The sequence below is a fragment of the Macrosteles quadrilineatus genome, unplaced genomic scaffold, assembly GCF_028750875.1.
Source record: "Macrosteles quadrilineatus isolate MER2022 unplaced genomic scaffold, UCM_ALF_1.0 Scaffold_5__1_contigs__length_97177068, whole genome shotgun sequence".
Classification (NCBI taxonomy): domain Eukaryota; kingdom Metazoa; phylum Arthropoda; class Insecta; order Hemiptera; family Cicadellidae; genus Macrosteles; species Macrosteles quadrilineatus.
The window spans coordinates 1695011-1720702 of NW_026542598.1; the positions used below are offsets into that span (position 1 = coordinate 1695011).

At 35.4% G+C, this 25692-nt stretch overlaps 1 protein-coding gene across 1 annotated transcript in view; it reads left to right on the forward strand.

The window, feature by feature from the left end:
* The first annotated feature begins 5427 nt into the window (after positions 1-5427).
* LOC128993970 (sushi, von Willebrand factor type A, EGF and pentraxin domain-containing protein 1-like) overlaps positions 5428-25692 on the forward strand; it is a 63911-nt gene continuing 43646 nt past the window's right edge. The window contains exon 1 of the mRNA XM_054418118.1: positions 5428-5530. Coding sequence (XP_054274093.1) covers positions 5476-5530 — 55 coding nt within the window. The 5' untranslated portion in view covers positions 5428-5475. The remainder of the gene's footprint in view (positions 5531-25692) is intronic.

The window sequence follows — 25692 nt, forward strand, 5'->3', positions numbered from 1 at the left end:
TAAAATATGTCTATTAATAAACAAACCTCAACAGTCTACTTATCATCCATAAGAATAGCATGGGGATTTTAAGAAACTGTAGGAACAGGTTTTTTTTTTAATTTTCTCTGTCTAGCCATTAAACGTACATCAATGCTTGAATGTATTATTGAATTTTTTTTTTCTGAGCTCTACAAAAGGTTTAGGTTTTTTTATAAATGGGTAAAACCAATAATTGTTACCCCATAACTCTTCCCCTCCCCATGTACCCGTTCCCATAGTCCGATCTCAAAAACTCTAGTTATGATGCTTACGGGTTACATAAATGTTTACTAATGTTCTTTTTGGTCTCTAGGGAAATCAAAACGATAAATTATAGTGGTCCCGAGTCTATGTTCTCACCATGAGACATACGGTAATAGCTTATTATATGGGATATTCCCTCAAAATTTGTATAGATGAACATGTACAATCTATATAAAAAATGAATCCTTTTTTATGATATTCCATAACTCGAGAACGAGTGCACCAATTGAATGGTTCTTTTTTGCTGTGTTCCTTAGTGCCGGGGAAGGTTTTTGTGTAAGGAAATTTATAATCCATCCAACCTTTATTTAGTAATTTGATTTTAAAAATTCAAAACAAATTGCCTTTAGCATTGGAGGAAATTGTTTTCATTAAAACTGTGGGATACAATAACATGTATTAATCAAACATGTGTTAATTTTCAACCAAAGGTGAGTGAGCGTAGCGAACGAACTTCAACCGGGCGAAGAGCTCATCTTGAAAATTAAAGAGCATTTGACATAAAACCACACTAGGACAGGGACGTCTGTCGGGCCAGCTTGTACACAAATAAATAAAATATCGATTATAAATACAAATTAAAACGGTTATTTTACCCAACATGTATCACATATTTAGAAAATAACCAATTAAAAAACATGTATTTTCTACTTGAAAGACATTTCTGAAGTTTGCAAATCAATCGCTAACATTAAGTAGGGACTCAAGCAGGCACCTCAATCAATGAATACATTGTCTCAACCCTGTACCATCATTAGATACTACAGAGGCGGTAGACACAGCTGTGCTGTACCATCACTTGTGTTCTGGAGTCGCTAGACTCACGTGGTATGACGTCACTGTAACGGTACTCCTTCACTCGCCATTGTCCAATGTGTAACATAACAGTGTCTTGTCTCGCGACTGAAGATGCTGGAGGCAGTAGGTCATCCTTCATGTGAGACCACAATGGCTGCCCTAGTCTTTATGTATCTCCTTCTGTCCCATACGTGAATGTTGTTCATAATGTTTGGAATTGTACTACTACTACATAGATGGATTTAGTGATCCCGTAATCTGATGGTTGCCAGTTCTATCCTGAAAAAAAGGCAGAATAGGTTCGAAACTGGGCCCAACTGTTTTTGGCTTTGGGAGTTTTTTCCAATGACCATGGCCAAATAAACAGATGATAAAAAAAACTAATCAAAACCGATTATCACACTCCATTTTAGCGAATTTCCCTATAGGGAAGTAGTTATTACCGTAGGTCTCATGGTAAGACCTAGGCCCGGGACCGACTTACTTTTTCATTTTGATGTCTCCAGAGGCCAAAAACACCATTCGTTCAAATTTTTATATCTATATATATAGACATTTTAGTGTAAATTTAATCAGAATCAGGCAAATGGAAATTCGCTTAGTCTGCAGGTTTACTGCGGTGGGGGTATTCACTTATGCTTCGAATTTGTTCAGATTAAAAACTTATTCAAATATGCGTTGATGTGTTCGAAACTTTGAGATATCCATCAATTGATTGATAGATGCCATAAAATTTTAAACTTATCCACGATGATAACAACATGTATTAGGGTGTGTGTATAATCTGTGATAGTATCGAAGATAATTATAGTGTTTTGTTCCTGATCTTTGAGATTTAAATTAATGATCCTTGGCATCCTGGCTAAATCAGCTGATCTTAGTCAGTAACAAAGCTACCCAGATAATCTCACACCATTCTACACTACCTTCACTCATGTTTGGGTAAAATTCCCACCTGGTTTTGTGTGTTCTTTCAGAGAATGTCCAATACTAATCATGTTTGTGTGGTTAGTCACAGTTAGTTTAAAACCTTAGTAAAACTGAAAATGTATATGGCAGTGACTAAAATTGATTGAATACTTCCGTGTTGAATACTGATGGAAAAGTAAAATTACTTTGCTACATCGTATACAATGGCAATATTCATTTTATGTTGGAGTGTTGAAAAGTTTGAGTTTAGCATATACACAAATGTAGACTTATTTTTTTCAAATTTGGACCAATGAACGAATCTTTAAACAGGAGTATTGACCATAAAAACATGAAATCCTCTTTCATTTAACTATTTAAAAGCACTCAACTCTCCACGTAGCAGTTAGCGACGAAGATCTATTGCGTCATGCTGGAAGAGAAGTGCGGAAGTTCTCAGTAACTTAATTGAAGAGTAAGCCGCTAATAGTTTCATTCACAGCATGACAATAGCTAGTTAGTGACCAGCACTGTCGTGTCGGAATACGATAATTATGGTACAGGTAGGCTACGATAATTCAATTTGGACAGATACGAATTTAGAAGCATGCTCGATAAAACTGTTGATTTTTAAAGTTCGAGTTGACTTCTCGTGCTAGAGTAAAATCTTAAGTTTATTGTGTTGTAATGTATGGTAGTGTGTTTTCGTTGACTAAATGTGGTTCAATATATTTTTTTGTATATTTAACAGCGTACCCTTTACCCTCTCTTGTAACAACAAAGATCATTGTATAAAAAAGATCGTTCTATTTGTATTTAGTATTTAAAGTTAGTAACCTGACAGAAAACACATCTTAGATTGTCTTCAGCTGGTTATTGAAATGTAATGCATATTTTATGCTAGTAAAACTGACCAAGTTAATCAAATCCAGCTTCAGCCAATACAAAAATACATAGGTAATCTGTTTCGTTCTTTACTGACAGTGTATTAATATCTAGCTTACAAGACAAATAAAAAAACATACAAAATTAGCGCACACAGTAGGCTACGCTGATGAAAAGATTAAGTTATTAAGAGGTGTTTTAGTCGTACAACTTAATTGTTCAAGGACCATCGTATATGTTATGAACTTATGATGTCATGTCAGTCATGTTACGTACATATGATAATTCGTTACGTATAATATTCGAGTAAACTCGTTGCTCGAAATCGAACACAAAATACATGCGATATTGAGTGTTATGAGAAATAATGTGAACATAAACATCAACATGTTTTCCTATGAAGAATGTCAATTATTTGACGTTGCAATTAGCTAAAATGTGTTAACTATTAACTAAAATGGGCTGGTCTTCATGCAACATGCATATGATAACTCATTCATTAGTCATTGAAACTTTGAAGGCTAAGGGGCAAAGCCCTGAATTCGTAGTTCTTTCAAACCCGGAAAATGCAAAACTAGAAAGAAAAACAGGACATTTTAATTTCATTATACAGGGTGAATTTTAAATGAGTTCCCCCCCTACTTTTTTCCACACTTCTTAAGATATCATCTCCGGACCACGTCAGATCATTGTTGAGTAGTAAGTACTTCATTTTGACTGGGTAAACATTTTTGGCCGCCATCTTGGATCCGCCATATTGGATACAAAGTTTTTTTTCAAATGTAAAGGTAGGGTTGTGACCCATCATTTCAAACTAGAATTTTATGCTGATTACAATGCCGCAATTAGTTTTTTAAAATCTTGATCCGTTCTAAAGTTATGAGGACATTTTATAACTTTATTTTTAGCCAATTTTAACATTGTGCATTAAAAAAATAAGACCATAATCTCATAATAGTGCTAGATAAAGATAAGTATACACCACCATTCATTGTTGACATATTTTTACTTGGTTATGACGGATGTCGTTTTTTCAGCCGCCATCTTGGATCCGCCATTTTGAAATGTGATCAATTAATTTAAATATGAAGGTGGTGTTGTGACCCATCATTTTGAGCTACTTTTTTATGCTGAACTCAACGCCGCAATTCGTTTTTCATTTGCATCTTTTGATTTTGAAATATTGAAATTTTAAATAAGAGTATTTTTATATTTCATCAAGAATGCTTGATAACCAAAAACGGATTGCGGCATTAAGTCCAGTATAAAAAAGTAGTTCAAAATGATGGGTCACAACACCACCTTCATATTTAAATTAATTGATCACATTTCAAAATGGCGGATCCAAGATGGCGGCTGAAAAAACTACATCTGTCATAACCAAGTGAAAATATGTCGACAATGAATGGTGGTGTATACTTATCTTTATCTAGCACTATTTTCAGATTATGGTCTTATTTTTGTAATGCACAATGTTAAAATTGGCTAAAAATAAAGTTATAATAAGTCCTCATAACTTTAGAACGGATCAAGATTTTTAAAAACTCATTGCGGCATTGTAATCAGCGTAAAATTCTAGTTTGAAATGATGGGTCACAACCCTACCTTTACATTTGAAAAAAAACTTTGTATCCAATATGGCGGATCCAAGATGGCGGCCAAAAATGTATACCCAGTCAAAATAAAGTACTTACTACTCAACAATGATCTGACGTGGTCCGGAGATGATATCTTAAGAAATGTAGAAAAAAGTAGGGGGGGAACTCATTTAAAATTCACCCTGTATATTGATTCAATACGATTTGAACAAAGAGTAGCCTTATCATCATTTCACATACAGGCAAGATTTTACGTGATTGATTGATAATTTTGGTGTCCAAAAAAATTTCGTCCCCTATTTCACTAGTTTTACCTAAATTGCTAGTTCAATTTATACGGTAAAAGTTACTGGCGCAATAATTTCCAAGAAGTACAATAATTTCAATTTCAGATACGATAAAGCGTAGCAGCACTGACTATGTGGATTACGACTGTGCGTACAATTTATATCTATTAGATTACTTTCTCATATTTTATTTAAAATACTTCTCTATGTATTGGCATTTAAACACGATGATTTCTCAACTAATACGATAATTGGGAATTCCGTTCAATTTACTATAATGTTTGGAGCACTAAGTAATTATGATTGGAGATTTTAAATGTTTAAAAATCTATATCTTATATTCGTTTTCCATACTCTTGACTTAAAAGATAATATACTCCTTTGATTAATGATGTTCAAATACGATAATTTTCCACCCTAGTTACGACAATTTGTTGCAGTATTGGTTGTGGACACAGAGAAGTAAGATGGATGATGAGAGTAGATGTAAAATAAATAATTATATCCTCTAATATTTCCTCGTATTTGAACTAAACTGATAAAACTCCATGTAATGACATTCGTACACGATAATTTTCCTACCTGCACGATAATTCAACCTCCAGCTACGACAGTGTGGCAACACTGAGCGGTTGGCGGTTGTGGTGTGCGGTCAGTCGCTCACACAGTGCGGTCGAGTGCGGTTGAGTTCCGCAAGTGAATGGCTCAGTGTCATGGCTTTATGTTTAGTGTTTCTCATCGTTCTGATAACTAGGATACATGCTCAAGGTAATAATTATATCTATAAATGTATTTATACAGTATTCAGTACGCTTTTAATTTAAGTTTTGTCTCGTGAAAGGCGAACATGTGACTTATACCTCAAGGAGAGCTGGAAGTGAAGGGACAGAGTTTACGATAGACATTAAGGACGATAATAATCTATCGGTGATTAATCCGTTAAGATGTTTTGTAGTTTTAGAAGTGTTAAGCTATTTGATTTGCATAATAACTTTTATAATAAGATTCCAGTGTTCGCGTGTTGAATAGGCTACGTTCAATTATTAACATCTTGATCCATTACATTAAATGAATTTGACTACTATTGACTACTATACTATGTCTATTAAACGTGGTGTCATAGATTTTTCAGACGAATATACGTTAAATTAAACAAATAAACTTGTATAAAAACCATGATATATTGATTACACCTAGCGTGTCACTGTAATTGTTAGTTACATACAAAATGTATGTTCTAGTAGCTGTATTTATAAACTATAATATTTTTAGTTTGGATTCAATTTACTTAAAACTTTCAAATAATTTAGCTTATTAGTCAAAACATGTTGCATTTAAATCAAAACGCTCACAGTACTCTTTTTCGTTCAATAAAAACCGAATAATGAAAATTATGCCTTTTGATCACAATTTTCATCAATTTATCGAATGCTGTATTAAATATACCGATTGAGTAGTTTTAGTCTTTTATCATGACTAATAAGTACCCGCTAGGAAATAATCAGCTAGCCGGATTTATATTGTACAAAACGTATTTCGGAAAACTATATCTACAAGTAAAAGCGAGGAAACGAACGAAAATAATCTAGTCAATGATAGTACTGTATAAGACGTTAATTTTACACCTACTATATAGTATCAAAAACTGAAAGTTTCAAAAGTATAAAAACCATGTAAAACCTTAGTGTTAAGAACTTTAAAAGAACTTTTAACCTGTAAACGCAGATAACATACTTCCCCAATCACTTTAAATCGACCCAAGATTTAGGTACTATCTAATTGAATATTCAATCACAAATAATTTAAGTAGTTTAATCGAAAGTGCAACATGATAACAGACTTCGCGTCATTACTTATAACGACCTCTTGATTCACTTTCCATCGTCAACTTTCTAACTCCCCCCAATGTTTATCAAACTTATAACGCTAAGGTCAAACATAACGGCATGTTTCCTACTCATCAGCCACCAAGACTATTAAGGTGTGAAAGCACTATGCACGGTCGTGCGGATAATTATGTTTTCTAATTCGAAAAATCAAGGTCGAGGTGGCTTTTCCTGCGGCCCACTTGTGACTTCTGGGCGACCCGGCGTTCAAGTCTCTCAGATCATGGGCGTGTACAGTCTCTGCTGAGGCGTAGGAGGCGATTCAGAACGGTATATTGTTTGATTCTTTGCAAAGGAATTTGATCACGTACAATATTGTGTGATTTGGAAAAAATCCCGATCAGATCTTGGACTAAAAGTTAGTAATTGGGAGAATTTAGTATTGGGAGATTAAGGCATTTGAAGATGGATGTTATTTTATAGAAAATAAGTTTTAATGGATTAGAACATATTTTGTTTTCATTAAATTTTTTATAAAATTAGGTACGCATTGCTATCGATATGATGCAATGCGAGTACAGTGGTGTTGGAACGTGGAATTTCTGACCGGGTTTCTTGAGGGCAAATCCCGTAAATCACTAAAGCTTAGTTATTATAAGAATGCTACTGGAAAATGCAGTTTAATCTTTACTCCAAATTTGAGTTTTCTTAAAAAAAACTGCTACTAGTTTGAAACTATGATATCGTTCATGCTCCAATGAACTACTTTAATAGAGTACCACAAAAGAGAAAACAGAAATCAACTGTTTCATTCTATAAGTGGATCGATTAAGTAGTGCATGTTGTTGAAAAAAATATTCCTGACATTTTCCATCTCAGATTAACGGAACTACAGATTCACGACGTTTCAGGATCTAGAATCTGATCACGTCTTCATGTTGGAACCACCAGGAAACGCCGGGAGTAATTTACTGAAAACCTCAAATGTTTAGAGCTTTAGAGCAGTAAAAAAAGTATAAAAACATAGAAGATTGTTCAACACGGACCATTCAACAAACAACCATAAAATCGCAGCTCAAGAAAGAGCTCTAGCCAGTAGTCATTGGCAAAAAACTACACACCATGTTAAGTAAAAAGCCTAAAAAGTCAAGACCCCCCCTCTAATATTTTTCCCTAAGTAAATATACAGTAATATGCTTTTGGTGGCCGTGAAATCTTAGCAGTAAGTTTAATTTTATGGTTTTGAAATTTTTGAATGTCCCCCAAAAAGGGGGGATTTTGGGGCAACTCAAAGAGTTTAAACATAAATCGCCTTCAAGTGACACCTTATTTTAAAGTGTTCACAAAAACTTAAATAATGGTGAAAACCAGAGTTCGCTATCTCTTCTCTATCAAAGATGGTAGTCAATATAACCATTACGCACCAATATTACCATTGATTTTCCATAACATTTGACGGGCTTCCATTTTGGTTAGAGAAGATATAGCAAACTCTGGTTTCACCATTCTTTAAGGTTTTGTAAACACTTCAAAATGAGGTGTCACTTGAAGGGGTGTCACATTTAAAATTTTTGAGTTGCTCCCAAAAGCCCTTTTGGGGGACACTCCAAAATGTCAAAATCATAAAATGAAACGTCCTGCTAAGATTGCACAACCACCAAAAGGATATATCTGTATATTTACTTAGAAAAATATTAGAGGGGGGGGGGGTCTTGACTTTGTATTCGCCATGTATGTAATTTGTCCATCAGTTTCCAAAGTCAATAGTCAATCCTAAACCTTTTTCCTCGCACTGCTATTTTAAGGGCTTGAACACCGTGCTGTAGCCCGACCAACCTGTATTCTCTGCAAAATCCCGCGCGCCAAGATGATTCCACAGCAATTACAGCATATCTGTGGAAGCGGACAAGTGTCCAAGATTAGTTTGCAAATTACCATCTGTGTACCGTACTAATAATTTGAAATCATTAGCCTTTTTCTATAAACAGGAAGTAAAACTGGCGCGCTATTCAGGCTGTTCGCTGTAAACGACTCGGAGGGAACGACTGCTCCGGTTCGCTGGTTCGATCCATTTGCTCGCCAGTTTTTACGTTTTTGTGTTCCCAAGCAGAGAGGACCGTCACGGTAAGATGGTGGCTGCAGTGAGAGAAATGATTCTTTCACCTGCAAACAGTTTTGTAGCCAACTGTCGGATTATGTTTACAGAAAAAAAAACATTCGGTAATTTATTTGTTACCGATCAACCGATTGCAAACTTTATATTGACGTACATTTTTAAATTTGTCTTTCCCGAAGTTAATTTTACTTTAAGACTACGACGTACAACCATGTGCGTATTTTAACCCAAATATGAATCAAGAATATATGTAGAAGAGCGAGATAACTATGGTTTTGGCCCTGACTAAAGCCCCCCATACACGGGCGAGCATGTTCGTCGCCAACACCGTCACGAGCATGCTCGCGAACATGCTCGCCCGTGTATGGGGGGCTTTACTTAGACAAGCCGTTTCTTAACCCAGGAGCATTTGATAAGATCCCAAGGATAACTGGAATTAGCTTTTAACCATGAAAAGGTAACTGGCTTTTCTCAGGATCCCACCGGATACCTATAAATCGTTAGAAAATGCCTATAACTACTCAGCCAAGTATTCAAAATAAAAAAAATATATATCCTGGCTATCCTGGTTGCTGTTCATTTTTGCACCAATAACATTTGTCATATCCTACCTACAGCTGGTTCCTAGAAGAGTGCAAAAAAACTTAGAAGTCCTTTAAACACTTGCTTTTAAAATCGTTCCTTAGGTAAAAAGAGCCCTAAAAGCAATCAAAAGTCAGTGCTATGTAAGGGAACAGCAGCATTTTTATTTATCGAAACCCCCGAATCGTATAGTATCATTGCATATATTCTATTATATGCTGAGGCTAAGATTTCTAAACGAACTTAAATAAGTTCCGGTAACATAGGCCTAATATCTGTGTTTCATACATACAGAGATTATCATACATTTCAAACAAAAACTCCAAAAAAGAATTATATGTTATTGTTCGTGGATAATTTATGTTTAATGAAATGTATAGTTGGAGACCTGACCAAATGTATTATAAAAATAATGAATTGATCACACAAGTTTATTGGGAGATTTGAGAAAGTAATTTAATGCAGGAACAGTCCAGCACTGCACACCTACGAAACCTATATTTTTAACTCACATGAATCGCCCTATCAATATTTGATTAACAAGAATATATGTAAATCTTTAATACTGTAGAGATTAACTTTCCTATTCTCTAAAAAAATAATTCTTTGAAGTTTTCACCATGCAGATTCTTACCAAGTAAATTTTCACTCACCTCTATTTCGTGTCATCATTTACATCTCTTCTTTAACAACTATCGAGATGCACATAACCAAACCAATTCAGCGTAACGTAAAATGACGCATTCACTAAACTAAAGTATCATTGATCATTCCTAAAGTGAACAGTGAACAATACGACGAAATAGAACATTGATTGTGAGAAGTAACAGTCCAGCTGCAGCTAGCGGTTTTCCAACAGAGCCAGACTGACAGCAGTGACAGGCTGTCTAATGACAGTGACAGTTGCTGTGGTCGGTCCCTGTCACTTCTAACAGTAATCATTGCTTTTCAATAAGCCTATTCTTTGAACCCGCTTTGTCCTGTTCAATTAGAGGTTATCGTTGCACGATCAGAGACATAACGAATCTTGAGTCCGTGACTACTTGGGGCACGTGTAAAGAATATGTTTAAAAAGCAACGGTGGTTAAAGATATTAAATTAAATTTAAATTGTCCAGCCAATTCGTTTTGTTTTCTTGTTTAGCCTGATTTTACATGGTGGCAAAGCCATCGGTTGAATACGCTTCTCATAGAATAATCCTTATGTATCAGAGAAAATAGATATTTTTGAATCAGTAAAAAGTTTGTTTCCTTTCTGCAATCTGCACTCAAAGGTTTAGAGAGGACTTTAGAAGTACCATTTTGGTATCAAATAAAAAATATTACTTTTTCACGAACACTATAAAATAACTGCAGACACAATTATACGGAACATTTATCAGTATTCTGGCCAACATGACCTCGAATCAAACGTAATTCTTGTAGATTCATCGTCCTTATGAACTGAAGACAATAAGGTTAGTTTTGTACCATTTATGTAGAGTACGTTTTTTGGTTTAAAACTCATTTCTTGTTATTTGTCCGATTTTTGGAACTATTTAAACAAATAAGACTAATAACAATTGATTGTCCTTGTGTTGATGCCAAAGAGAACCTGTTGTAAAATATACTCTATAGTATAAGAAATAATCAAAATACAGTAAAGACCAGCCATTCTCCAATAATTTTGGGGGCCAAAAACGAAAACAGGCCAATTCCTCCTCCAGTTCCTTCTCCAGGTCTGGTGATCAAGGACAGATTCAGCAGGTCCGCCCCTAGTAACTACCGCACGATCTATTAACAGAATGACTGGACGATCATTGGTTGACTTTCATATTGCTACGTCATCAATTGGGGTTTAAAAAGCTTCTAGCGGTGCTCACCTATACAGTTAGCCTAAAAAAACTGATGACAAACCTTTTACAACCAAGTCATGATTGGGTCTGCGGTTATACGTGTAAAAAGCCGATGAACAAGCTTATTCTACCGGTTTGTATAGTTGGAGGAGAATACTATCATCACAATAAAGTATCATATAGAAAATTTAATGAATAAACAAATAAACTTTCCCTTTACATATCAAGAATCAATGATCAAAACGTACATTGTGCGTATGTATTATCTTGGCACATTTTAAATTTACAATACATACACCGTTGGATTTGAAATCATCCGTAAAGATATTTAAAAAGTTATGAACCCTAGACAAAAGCATTTAAGAAAAATAACTATTTTACCAAACCAGATATCTATTATTTGTTAAAAAAAATAGTTTACCAATGATACTCCTATATAAAATGAAACTAAAACAATTCAACAAAATTAAAACTCCAATCAATATAATTTAACCCATAATATCGGCCTAGAAATTTTAGACTTAATGTAACCAAACTGTGTACAACACGTGAAACATAAAAAGAAAATCACCATATTTTAATTTTTTCAAAATCTTAGACTTGAACTTAAGGCCGATTAGTAAAGGGTTTTTTTCATTCCACTTTGTAGAATTAACAAGCTGGACTTTTACGAGCAAAAAATAACTCTTTTGTATAGAAAAACGTTGCATATCCTTTGTACCCCGATTATATCCGTGAATTTTACATGTATAAATATTCAATACGACTCTCTCTCTCTCTCTCTCTCTCTCTCTCTCTCTGTCTCTCACTCGCGTGCGATACGTTACGCTACAGTCACAGACCGTAACACGCGCCACGTAACATACAATATTGTGGTACACGCCTTCCTTAAATAATTGATGCTACATAACACTCCATATATCGCTCGACACGTTTACTTTCGGCATTAAACACCATTCCATTGCTTGACATTGAAAATCACAGTTTACACCAAATTACCATAGATTGAACTTAGTGCCTTATGTATTCTTTATTGTGTTGGATCTGCTGAAGACAGTTTTCAGAAACTTTCAAGTCCGGTGTACGAAGAATTTGTTTTAAATTTTACTGTTTTACCTACTTTAAACTATTACGACCAGCTACTAGAAGGATGCAGTCTAAATTGTTGCTTTTATTCCCAGTAGTTTTCTAAAAAGAAAGGGGAAACTAAAAAAATGTACTCTAGGAGAGAAAAATGTAGTTGTCATCAGCACTCTAAAGTGTATTTGGACGTGAAACACGAGTCAAAACCTAAGGTTTATTACAAGTCTACTTGCAGTATACAAAGTAAATAATGTTAGTAGAATGATTACATTTAATTTGTAGAAGGAAGATATAGAAAATAGTTACTTGTGCTTTTCTTAAAGATTCAATAACATTTCTTCAGATCACAATAACATAAGCTACCGTTTCACTCATATTTAGGCTAAAATACCCACCTAGGTGGCGTCCCCATCTCAAAATGACCATGATAATTTAATCTATAAATGCTAAAGCTAAAGGGCATGCTTATGACTTTTACTAAAATTACATTTTATTAGGGTATTCTTAAGAGTTTTCCTTTTAAATGCATCATGCTAATTACAAAATACTGTAAATATTGAAATATTGTATAAAAAAATTAAAAGCTTGCACATGTTTGATACTTTTTACAATTAAAACTCTTAAAAATGTTTCTCCTAAACGCATTACCATTGCTATAATTCGAAGAATGAATTTTCCACTCGATGATTATTTCTATGGAGTTGAATGTCCTTCGAGCATCTTTATTCAATGAGCATCGCCGTATGCATTATTAATAAAATCATAGTGAGTGCTCATCTAAAGTCAAGGTTAACTGATCATCGTTTCATTTACTACAACAATGCTTGAAATATGAGTTGAAAGTCCGGCATCATTTTTATCACCTTTCAATATTTTCACTTTATTATCAAGTAATTTGTTTGAAAATTTAAGATGTATTGAACAAGGTTAACAAAATATTTCGACACACTCACTTATTTGCATTAAATAAAAACACCTTAAGAACAAAATTGGTTAAACAAGGTACACAAAGTAAATAAAACAGCTGATCATAGTCAACGCTCTTTTAAAATAGAACAAGCTGCTATACCCGTGCTTTGCAACGGGAAGAAAATGTGACCTACTAGTAGAGTAGAGAGCTATTAAAGTGATGCTGATGTGTGTTTTAAAATACATCAACTCTATGATTTAGTTTGAAAATAAAACTGATTTAAAAAGCGTAAACCTACTTACTTTCAAACCCCTACTTTTGATGTTAATAGATCCCTAAGAATATGACAACATACCTCAGTGTTGTAATAGCAGCAATTATTGCTTCATATAGATGCTTCATGAATGACATGTTTTACCATTTTCTTCAATTTTAGTCCAGCCTCTTCACATGTAGTTTAATATATAAATTAAAAAACGAAACTTTGAGCAATACTTTACAAAACATATACAACCTCACAAAAAAAAACATAACCCTCCTCAATCTACATAAAGCAAAACAAACATCTTATTCGAGTAAATAAACAAACACCAGTTCATTGTACTGACCAGCTGTTTCATTACCAAAATTAAATTAAATCATTTAAACATTGGAAGCATGCCAGGCGTAGCCCTTTGGAAATCAGCCTATGGGGCAGAGCCCTTAAGAAATTCGTCCACTTTTCGGCATATCTACACACTCTAAGCTTCATTTTGATGTGCCATATGCCTATATTTTTATTTGGTAAATGACCTTAACCGTTTACATAAAATTTGATTGTATCACTTTAATAATATAATAGATTATAATTGTTCTCACTTTAGTCAGAACTATTTTCATACTAAACAAAATCACTGTATCATAAATAAATAAAATAAGTTACTGATTTGGTTACGAATTGGCTGAGCGAACTCGTTCGCGTGGCTCTGAATATTCAGGACATAGGTTGTGTATACACTTTGTCCTTAAGCCCCAGACATTAAAACGCCTGCGTATCTTACGATGCACAGGTATCACAGATAAAGTTGAGTCCTAAATTAATAACCAAAGATTTACTCTTGAACTGTAATAACTTGGAATAAGATGTAAACAAACTCCAGCAAATTACAAGAATGAGTATTGAACAGCTGATTATAATACTTGAAAACGTGCTCTTTCATCACGTGCTAAAATCATTAACAAACGTTTAACAATAATTGAGATACAAGACATGAAAACCTGATGAATCATTTAAACAATCAGTAACTTATTTTATTTATTTATGATACAGTGATTTTGTTTAGTATGAAAATAGTTCTGACTAAAGTGAGAACAATTATAATCTATTATATTATTAAAGTGATACAATCAAATTTTATGTATTCTATTCTAATGGATGGCATATCGAGCACTGGGAGGGGTGTCTAAGAAAAATTTTATAAATTTTCTATTGATGTAGTTTTTGTCCACATTTTGTTTAGTAATACAACGTCAAAACAGCGTTTTAAAACCTGATGAATCGTTTATATACACGCTGTATTTGTATTTGTATTTTAATTGTAATTGTAAAACCATGATTACCCTTCAATTTTAGCTACTGGTAGGTAAACGTTCGAATAAAAGAGATGCCAACTTTTTACTCACCAAACCCAGGGTCTTTATAGACGTTTTTACACCCTGAAATTACACGTGAACCGTTTCACATACAAGTAGAGATATTAACAGCCTCGTAGGTTGCGTCACCAGTTCCAGTTCCTAGTTCCCACCGTTACAACAATGGTCAGTAACAGGTTACAATGTCAGAACTGTTCCCAACAACGAAGGTCCTTAACGATGTCCTTCTCACACGTTTTGGAATCTTTTCACATGTTTGACGTTGTCGGATATCTTGAATATGTGGTAGTTTGTAATATTGACCAACCACAACAAGTGTTTGTATCCTTAAAAAATCATTCCTTTTTCTGAATTAAAGGGATTTTTCTTTTTTCAAACTTTCAAAGTTAGTTGATATATTTAGTTAGGAAAGTTTTAGAATTAAAGTGATAAGCTTGCAGAATTCCAACATCGACTAACTCAGTTGATTTTGGTGACTGGAAGTTTATGTTACTTGAGGAACTATTGCGGACATTTTCCACTACGACTAGTAAAACCGAGATAGTGTTCGCCTTCCCTTTATTTGTTTCCTGCTGTTGTCCCCAGAATGTGTTTCTTGTTTTGACTACCATTTCGGTTTCTGTGTGGCTTTTCTTTTATGATTTTCCAGCTGTGGCTGGTTTCAAGAACTACAGTATCTGTAGTGGTTTATCATCTTGGGGTGGTATAATATTCCAAATCAAGTTAGACATCGTTTTGTACCTATTCTGATGATAATGTAAGGTTAAATGGTTTAATCCATTAAATAACATCGACCAATTGCTAAAACCACAATTGTAGCCTTCAGGTTTAACAATTAATTGACTCATTGACACAGCCATAAGTAATGCGATAAAAATGGTATTTGTACTTTGGATGTTTACTGTTCAAATCAAATACTGTATGATTTTAAATCCTTCCATTGTTACGTTACATATTTTTTTAAGGCGAGTGCATCCGTATCAAAAACGAACATTGATTGACAAAACAGTCTATCACAGCCTTTGAGTTTTTTAAAATCCACTAGTATTTTATACTACAGTACAACACATGCCTAAGGGCTGATCAAAAAGGGCCCATAGTTATCTTCAAATTGTTAACTAGGCCATAAGCAGCAGTCTGATCCAGTTGTGAGCCCTTGCAAGGCTAAGTACCCCCCTTTCCTGCCGAAGTGACCCCCTCCACCACGCAAAGCGACAGTCGCACCACGCACCCACACCTGTTTCATAATTATACTGTCTGCTTCGTGTTTAACTGGCGTCTAATACACGAATAGCATTTGGGTGTAATTAATTTATTTGGTAGAGTTAGATCGAGTGTTCACTTTAACACATTTTTTTATTAATTGAGGTACTTTGCAGGCCACCGGAAAACTACTTTAGAAATATGCTGGATATATCTAGGTCATAGAGTTTTATGTAGATGGCTTTTCATTACATAGTATTTTCCTGGCGATTCGCCTAACCGTACGACTGTTTAAAGTAAATATAACTATCAAGATATTGTTTGTTTCTGGTGAAAACCAACGACTTAAGCATAAACATTCAAACAAATTCTGAAAAAAGATTATAAAATTCAGTCAACATCAGGGATAGATTGCCTTTTAGTGATATGTCTAAAGAGTAAACAAAAATAATGAAATCCACCCTAAAATACGTTTAAAAAATACGTAATACCCGTAATACGTGTAGATATACGTTTATTCGACATATGGGAATTCACGCGTCGCCAACATGAAACACGAATATAAATAGGCTGAAGATCTCACAAGCCTGCTTGCACTATTTAAAGTAGACGCTTATAGATTTATCAGTATCAATACTCATCGATGAATCATCCTTGTATCAGCCAACTTTGAGGTATGTATATTTTCTGTCCGAAATGTGTAGAATACGATTGATGTACTATTTAATTGGTCTTTTTACTTACTTTGCTTTAACTGTATGACTAAACAGAACCATCTACATGAGAAATACTGCTTGTACTCAACCAAATAGTAAAGAAAAAACTGTTAGTGTAACTGTAAAGCAAGAGAAAGGGCAGGCATTGGGTCAACATCAGCGCATTCAAACGTAACCAACATGAAACCTACATCAACAGTTAGCAGTCCTTTACTTGGGATACATTTGGCAAACTTTGCATCCTATTGTGAAATCTGAAGCACACTTTGAGCGTTCTCATATCAACTTTAATACTTTTCAATGAAATGGCGACCATACAAAGTAGGTATTTTAAGCCAAGTATAAATGGATACTGATACTAAATGCAATTCATAGTCGATGACAATTGAGTTTGTGGTTTTATATTCTAAGTCGGTAAAATAACAAAAATTCAATTGATAACAATAATGCATCCTACCTTAAGCTGTTAGTATCGCGTCAAAAAACTGTCCCCAGCTGCAGTATCAGTGTAGCAGTCAGAGCGGTTCAATGAAGCCTTTCTGAAACACAATATCTTTAATATCGCAAAACTTCCAGGAATATTCAGTCTTCAGTTGTCATATATTGTACAGACAAAAATAAGATAAGTAGAGTTTTCCCAGATGTTTTTATAATTTAAGCCCTTTTAGCGGCTACATCCGAGCCGAGTCTCGACTGAAAACGCTCATTAAAAAAATGTAAGTTTCCCAGCCATATACAAAACTGATTCAAGGTCTTTTTCCCGGTTATCAAAACTCAAGAACAATTTTTATACACAAAGAATCTCTATTTTAATTTACGGTTACCCTACAAAGTATTGCACTTGCGATTAATTAAATCCGTTATGTAAGGAAAAACGTTTTTAATCTTACTTGGTTTGGATTTGCTTTCAAAATGTGATCGGAATCGGTTGCGGTATTTGTAAACAACATGCAATTTAAACATATCAGTGACAGCTAGAAGAAGTAATCTTGATTCGAACATCTGTTCGTTATTTCATAGATGTATGTGATAAACATTGGGAGAAAACCTTACAAAAAATCGCACAAAATTGGGGTTTTAAACGTCCGTCATTTTATTTACAAAGTAGTGACGCCATATTTAATAGCTAAAGACAATCTCGCCAATCCAGTGAATACATTATAATGATTTGGAACTTGATAGGTACTCTCGTTTTTCAGGAGAAGGCCGTGTAAAATGGCTCTTGGGCCGTGACAGACAGGAAGACAGACAGACAGATAGACAGAAATTTAGATGAGACTTGTTTCGGTTTCTTTAATGTATAAAACGTAAAAATAACCTAAAAATTTATGATTCTGAGCAATGTACAGACAAAACTCTAATTTTATTTATATAGATGATATGATGAATGTTAAACTAAATTTATCCTCCGAGTATAACAGAAAATATACTGACACACTTTTTGAACGTGAGTTGTAGTCACGTTCAACAGCATTCAGCAAAACAACATATTTTACGACCAGTTAAGTAGATGAAATTACACTAATCCCTATCCATGCCAGGGCCTGACATTACGGCTGACTCCCGCAAGTTTCATCGTCTAGTGACGTAAGAGACGTCCTGTTCGCGCTCATTACCTGATTAGAATGTCCTGCACCGTGTTATCCATTAGAGACATAGGCGCTGTGACATTGGGAAACAGGCTTGACCAACCGATACGCCTCAATGGGCAATTAAACCTGAGTGTGCTCGAAATCGAGTATGGTTTGATGTTATTTTGAGTTGAGAATTGCGATGTTGAGGATTTTGTGTTCTGGATTTCTGAGGACAGGATGAATCACGTACTCACTGCATAATAGGCTTACCCACTGGGAAATCATGAAAATAATGTCATTTTCAGGATATTCTAGTATTTTTTTTACCTTAAGTTTTCAATAACAGCTAAGGTGTATACATCGATATAGATGGGTGTATAGGATTTCAATACTATGTAGGCGTGCCTTAACAACAGGTAACTCTGCGGTTTTATGCTAAATTCACAGGGTATACATTATAGCAGCCATAGCCGAGGCTCGTTTTGGTAGGTACATAAGAATCAATAATTGTTGGTATTGACCAATTAAGGGTTCAATGCACTTTAGATGCACTGTAGATGTGTTTTTATAACCGGTAACGCTACATTAATAGGCTATGTACACTGGATATTTATTTATACGAGTACTAGCTGTAACCCGCGGGCTTTGCCCCGTTTAACTTCTTAATTTTCAAGATGATCTCGTTCGCATGGCTCAATCACGTCCTGGTTGAAGTTCGAGCTCGTTCGCTACGCTCACTAACCTTTAGGTTGGAGCTCGTTCGCTGCGCTCACTTGCCTTCAGGTTGGCTCGTTCGCTACGCTCACTTGCCTTCAGGTTAGCTCGTTCGCTACGCTAACTCGCCTCCAGGTTGAAGTTCGTTCGCTACGCTCACTCACCTTTTGGTTGCAAATTAGCTGTTGTCATAAATGTAAAAGAAATAATAGTGCTGCACCCTGTTGGTAATCCTTGTAACTTTAATGCTATTGAACATCATAGAACAGAACCAACTTGTTTAATTGAAACAGCTGTTAAGATTGATTAATTCCATTTCTCATAAGGTTAACATGGGAAACTCCAGAGCCACTGGGACGGAGCCGATTGGACGGATAGCGAAATTGATAGTGTATAAACCTATTCCATGACATTCTACACGTATGTACCAAGTTTCGTGGCAATCGGTTCAGCGGTGTCTGAGTTTATCACTGCCAAACAAATATATATACAAACATCCTCTTTTATACTTATAGATAAAGCGTATTATTTCGAACAAGAATTTTGGATATACATTTGAGAATGCAATTACAATTAAGGCTTATTCTGAGGTTTCGATGCATTTTAAGAGTGCTTTAGCAACCCTTAAAACATCAATAGTTTACATCCAAAGGGAATTTAGGAATGTAATTTGCCTGTTGTGAACATACACTTGGTTTTTGTATGTGCAGTGTTATGAAATTTTAAATAGTTTGTACTCAAATCACATTTGAGTTATGAAATTTTCAACATTTTAACCATCATTAAGTCCAATAAATATTGAAGAGTTATGATTTGTTATTCAAATTCAGCACAACAATGACAATTAAATGACAATCAGATGACAATTAAAGTAGTAGTTTCGTGTTCAAGTAGGTCTACTTCAGCACTAGTTCTATGGCCATACCACACGTCTTAAATAACAGTACGCCGTTGGTGAAAGTGACGATTAAGAGATATTCTTGGGTACAGCAGTCGGAACTTCCTATCTAAAAACAACACATTAGTTGCAGGAAAAACACCTTCCTCGTTCCACGTATTCTACTAAGAGAGTACTCCAGGCGAAAACTGTACAATGATACGAGACACAAAGTGGTATTCATTCATCAAACGCAAACTCCTCGTGCAACTCTCAATTTGACATTTTATCTTATTATTTTTAATACCGTTTTTACATCTATCTCAATAGGTGTAAAACTCTTGGAAATCCAACTGGTCATCAGACTTCTGACTCGGACTGAAACTCAAACAATGATTCATACAGTGACGACTTGTTTACGTTATAACCAGGTGAGTTATTGCGAAGAAGAGCAGATGAAGAAGCTTTGACTATAAATTCACTACTGGGAAGAAGACATTCCGACATCCCTATGTTGGCAGTAAAAAAATCAGTTAAATATTTCCAGTATATTTCACATTAATTGGCGGATTTCGACTTGATTGGAGCGGTGTCTTGGTTTCCACAGATTGCTGTAAAGTGGTTTTTTTGTATACACATTTTAAATAGTGCCTAAATTTTCAGTTTAGCGTATTTTATCTGTACCATCTATTGATCTATCTTAGTCTGAAATACTACAAGAGCAAACACTGTAGTATGTACACTATATAAGAAGCTCGACAAAATAATTTACATCAGCAAAAACCTGGCAACAACTAGTTCATATAGATGCAATAACATCAGTATCCAAGGTCAATGATGGGAACAATATTGAATTTGAACTAAGCTGTTTCAAAACTGGCTCCATAATCAACTCCTTATCCATATTCAATTTTTAAAACTATTACGCTGTAGACCTAATAAAGACATATCTCTCAACGTTTGCTTATCCTCTGAGTTTAATCAAAAAGTAAACAGAAAACTGTAATTTTTACCTTAAATTAAGGTGAACACATTTAGTCCACACCACTCAAGCCAACACATAAACCAAACTTCCAATGATGAGATACTTGCAGTATCCAGAGGTCCAGTGAGCGCAAGGCTTCGGTCTATGAGGTCTCGGGTTCAAATCCCATCAATCGCTATTGACTGTTAGCTATATGATAATGCCGTGATCCTTTAGAACACAAAGAAATTACTCCGGACTTGAGTTTAGCAGCGTCCTACGATGTGAAGGTGAGGTGGGTCATAACAAAACTTTTGGTATCCTAAGTCAACGATTACGTTGAAATATTACCTTGTCTTCTAAATCCCACCATTGCATACCCCAGGCAAGTCACCCAGATTTCGTCAGCGGCGTTGCTCCGCGGTTTCACCCAGGATTAAGCCGATTGCATACATCCGATACGTAAATTATCTACGGTCCCGGCTCCTGCACAAACACCTACACTTGGTCACGTCGTACGTCACATTTCGTCACATATCTTCCCTAACTGGGTTATACATTGTGTCCAGGCTACACTACGTACTTAACCGCATTTGACCGCAGTTTGGGGAGTTTTTGTCTGGGAAATTGTTCGCGATTGAAATACCCCTTGTTTCAACACATAATACGGTGTTTCGTTGTATTTGACCGTAGTTTGTAGAGTTTTTGTTTAGGAAATTATCCTGTGATTGAAATAACCCTTGTTCCAACACGATGCATCGTTAAAGAAATTTTGAGAAAATTGGGTTATTCACTTTAGCGAATTAGGGTAAAAAAGTGTGTGTTGTTGTTATAGAAGTATTAGTGGGCTATGTTCGTAACCAGGCGTTTTTGTATTGAACTGCCTCCCATCTTATTGAAAATGTAGGTGTAAGCCATAACTTTGTCAGAGTTGTAATAAATTACATTCAAAATATGTTATTACTGTATATACTTGAGTAATTTTAATATTATTTTAAAACTAAGAGGTGTCCTAAGGGACTTTTGTTGTCTTGTTTCCTTTGTAGATTTTGCTGGACAAAAATTTCTTTATCATTTTCGAAAATATATTAGGGCCTAACATCCATTACATATCCCCCTTTTCAGCTAATCATTGACATAAAAAGTCATCGTTCAATTCAGTTCACATAAACACTCAGAAAAATAATAGTTTCACTTATGATAGTCAATGACTTCAAATGTTTGTATTAAGCTAAGCAAGAATTACCATTAATTTTGATATCCTACCTTTTATTATGAGTGTTATGAGTTAAGGTTCTAGTGGTTGGAGCATGGGTCGTCAGGACCTAGGAAAAATCACTTAATCAAGATCGAATTTTAGCTATGCTATGATAATACGACCCGGAAATTAGGTTAAAAGGTTATACCATTTTTCCAAATTTTCATGATATTTACATTGTCATACTTTGAAAAGCTACCCAAATAGCTCAATTCAGTTGCACCACACAACTAGCTCTATTTAGACCACATAAGTAGTAAATCTGGGGACAATGGTACAAAAGCTGATTTCACCGTCTGGGTCCACAGTAGATGTTTTCCACGTTACAATTTTTTACCCGAGGCCCGTGGGGAGGTGAAAGTATCGTGAAGGAAGTGGCCAGTCCCCCGCGGTACAGTAAAGTGCACGACCAACCTAGATACGAGCACAGGACCTTCCACTGTCGCTAAACATAAAGATACGAGCACAGGACCTTCCACTGTCGCTAAACATAAAGATACGAGCACAGGACCTTCCATTCTCACTATATAAAAATATACAAGCACAGGACCTTACATTCTCACTAAACATAACGATACAAGCACATGACCTTCCATTCTCGCTAAACATAAAGATACGAGCACAGGACCTTCCACCGTCGCTAAACATAAATATACAAGCACAGGACCTTCCATTCTCGCTAAACATAAATATACCAGCACATGACCTTACATTCTCACTACTCTAAACATAACGATACAAGCAAAGGACCTTCCATTCTCGCTAAACATAAAGATACAAGCACAGGACCTTACATTCTCACTAAACATAACGATAGAAGCACAGGACCTTCCAATCTCACTAAACATAAAGATACGAGCTCAGGACCTTCCATTCTCGCTAAACATAAATATACAAGCACAGGACCTTCAATTCTCACCAAACATAAAGATACGAGCACATGACCTTACATTCTCACTAAACATAACGATACAAGCACAGGACCTTACATTCTCACTAAACATAACGATAGAAGCACAGGACCTTCCATTCTCGCTAAACATAAATATACAAGCACAGGACCTTCAATTCTCACCAAACATAAAGATACCAGCACATGACCTTACATTCTCACTACTCTAAACATAACGATACAAGCAAAGGACCTTCCATTCTCGCTAAACATAAAGATACAAGCACATGACCTTACATTCTCACTAAACATAACGATAGAAGCACAGGACCTTCCATTCTCACTAAACATAAAGACACGAGCACAGGACCTTACATTCTCACTAAACATAAAGATACAAGCACATGACCTTACATTCTCACTACTCTAAACATAACGATACAATCACAGGGCCTTCCATTCTCGTTAAACATAAAGATACAAGCACAGGACCTCCCATTCTCACTAAACATAAAAATACGAGCAGAGGACCTTCCATTCTCACTACTGTAAACATAACGATACAAGCACAGGACAATTCTCGCTAAACACAAAGATACCAGTACAGGACCTTCCATTCTCACTAACAGCTAAACATTAACATCGATAGAAGCCGAGCCGAGATAATCGTCACTTGATTTTAATGGTTTACCTAACCGCTCAACAACATTCAAGACAGTGTCGCACTTTTCGATATATATTCGGCTGATCCTGAATGCAGGGAGTGTAATAGAATGTAGTGGATGATCCGTGTATCTTTGACACTGAATAAGACCAGCTGTTCACAGCAAAGTTTTACCTAAGCCAAATGGTTGAAGACAGCTGTATGCAGTTTCAGGCCATCGAAATCTATTAACCTTTCTCAGAATGGAACGTAAAAATCACAGATAGCTATGGCAGGCTAGCTGCTACTACTATTCAATCTGTAATGTTATACCTCCAAACAGATTTATTATTTGGTTTATACTACACCCAATACCGTAGTCAATCATGCTTGCATAATCTTGATCCACTAATCATTATCTTGAACAATCACAACTGCCTTAATGATGCCAACCATAGTAACTGACGGTCAAACATTAAAAAAACTAATATTTTTTTTTTAACATCCTTGCCATAATAGCAAATCTATTTAAATGTTGCTCAGAGACAAAAAAAACGTTTACCAACTTGTTACGTTTTCTTTAGCAACGTCTCTTTGAGCTAACAAGTCCTGTGTTCACAACCACGTCAAATTGGAGGGTTTGGGTTGCATATCTTAAAGCAGATCTTCCGCACATGCACGTCTGACCGTCTTACTATCTTATAAGATTCAGAACCTTAATGACGCTTAGCTCGTGAGGGCCAGAAGGTCACGTCGACCAGGAACCTTGACAGAACCTTCACCAGGTTAGGGCCTTCATTAACTCGCTACATATCCTAACATTGGTCTCCGTCTACAGTGTGTTCCATATTGTGCATGCGGGGAACTTTGACAACAATGTGTTCCATATTGAACGTCGCCTTTTTGGTTAAAGGGTGTTGCATATTTTGCGTGGGAATCTTTGACTACGATTCGTTTTACGTTGTGCAGACCTTTGGCTGGAGAATAAGTCTTAAAGTCCATAAAACACAGCTGTTTTTTAATCGGATGATTATGAAATTTTCAAATTTTTGTTCTTTGAAACTATCTTCAAGGCCTGTCATCCAAAATGTATGTTTAAATAGTGTGCAATTTTACCAGGAATTATTAGCAAGTGCCATTTTACCATCTGGTCGCAGCTCTTGGTCAAAGATCCTACATAACGTCTCGTAGTTGTTATGCAAAACAAACATATATTGTCAATATTTAGAGCGGTCCAGTTTGATTGTGAAATCAATATCGACTATCCAATTTGACGGCGATTTCGATCAATTTCCACACAGCTAGTGTCAAGTGAACGTAGGACGGAAGTTATGGATATCCCTCATTGATCGACACTTTCCAGTCTTCCTGACCGGGACTCGGAGAGTGTGGAAAATTGTCTGATTTGCTTTCCAAATCAGTGCCAGGTGTGAAAACATCTATTAGAGTACACCACTTGGTGCCCTATACTTAAATACACCGTCGCAGCAAATTTGTAGGGAATGTCCAGTTGCAAAAAATATTTAATTAGATTAGATTTTTGAGTCGCCAACACACCAGTTTGTGAAGATAAGTATTAATCTGATAAGTTTTCTAACTGTCTTACAACTGGTTCTTTTGGCAGGACTATTTTTTGAAAGCTCGATGATTAAGGCAGCTGAGTCTAACTTCGAAATCATAAAAAAATTCTTTGTCAAGATTATTTTTTGGTAACAACTAGGTAGTAGGGCAATTAACTTAACAACTGTATTTTCAGTGAGCTTTTTGTGAATAGAACATTCACACTAAATTAGATAGCATTGGCTCAAGGGTACGTAGGTTTGCTGCTTCAAGGGACACATGATAATGCTTTATAAGTTAAAGTACCTGGAGACCAAGCTCTGCTCGTGCTTCAAACTATGCTAGTTTCTAAAGTATTATGGGGAAATCATTATTATTCGTAAAAGTTAACAATTGAAATTACTGATTATTACCTTGTGTAATTCAACGTGCCATTTGTTTTATGTGTACTAAAATGAAGTATACATCCCATTTATATTCACCCATTTGGCTTAGCCCCACTCAAACATTGAATTAGGCTTCAATTATATTGCATCAAGTACACTA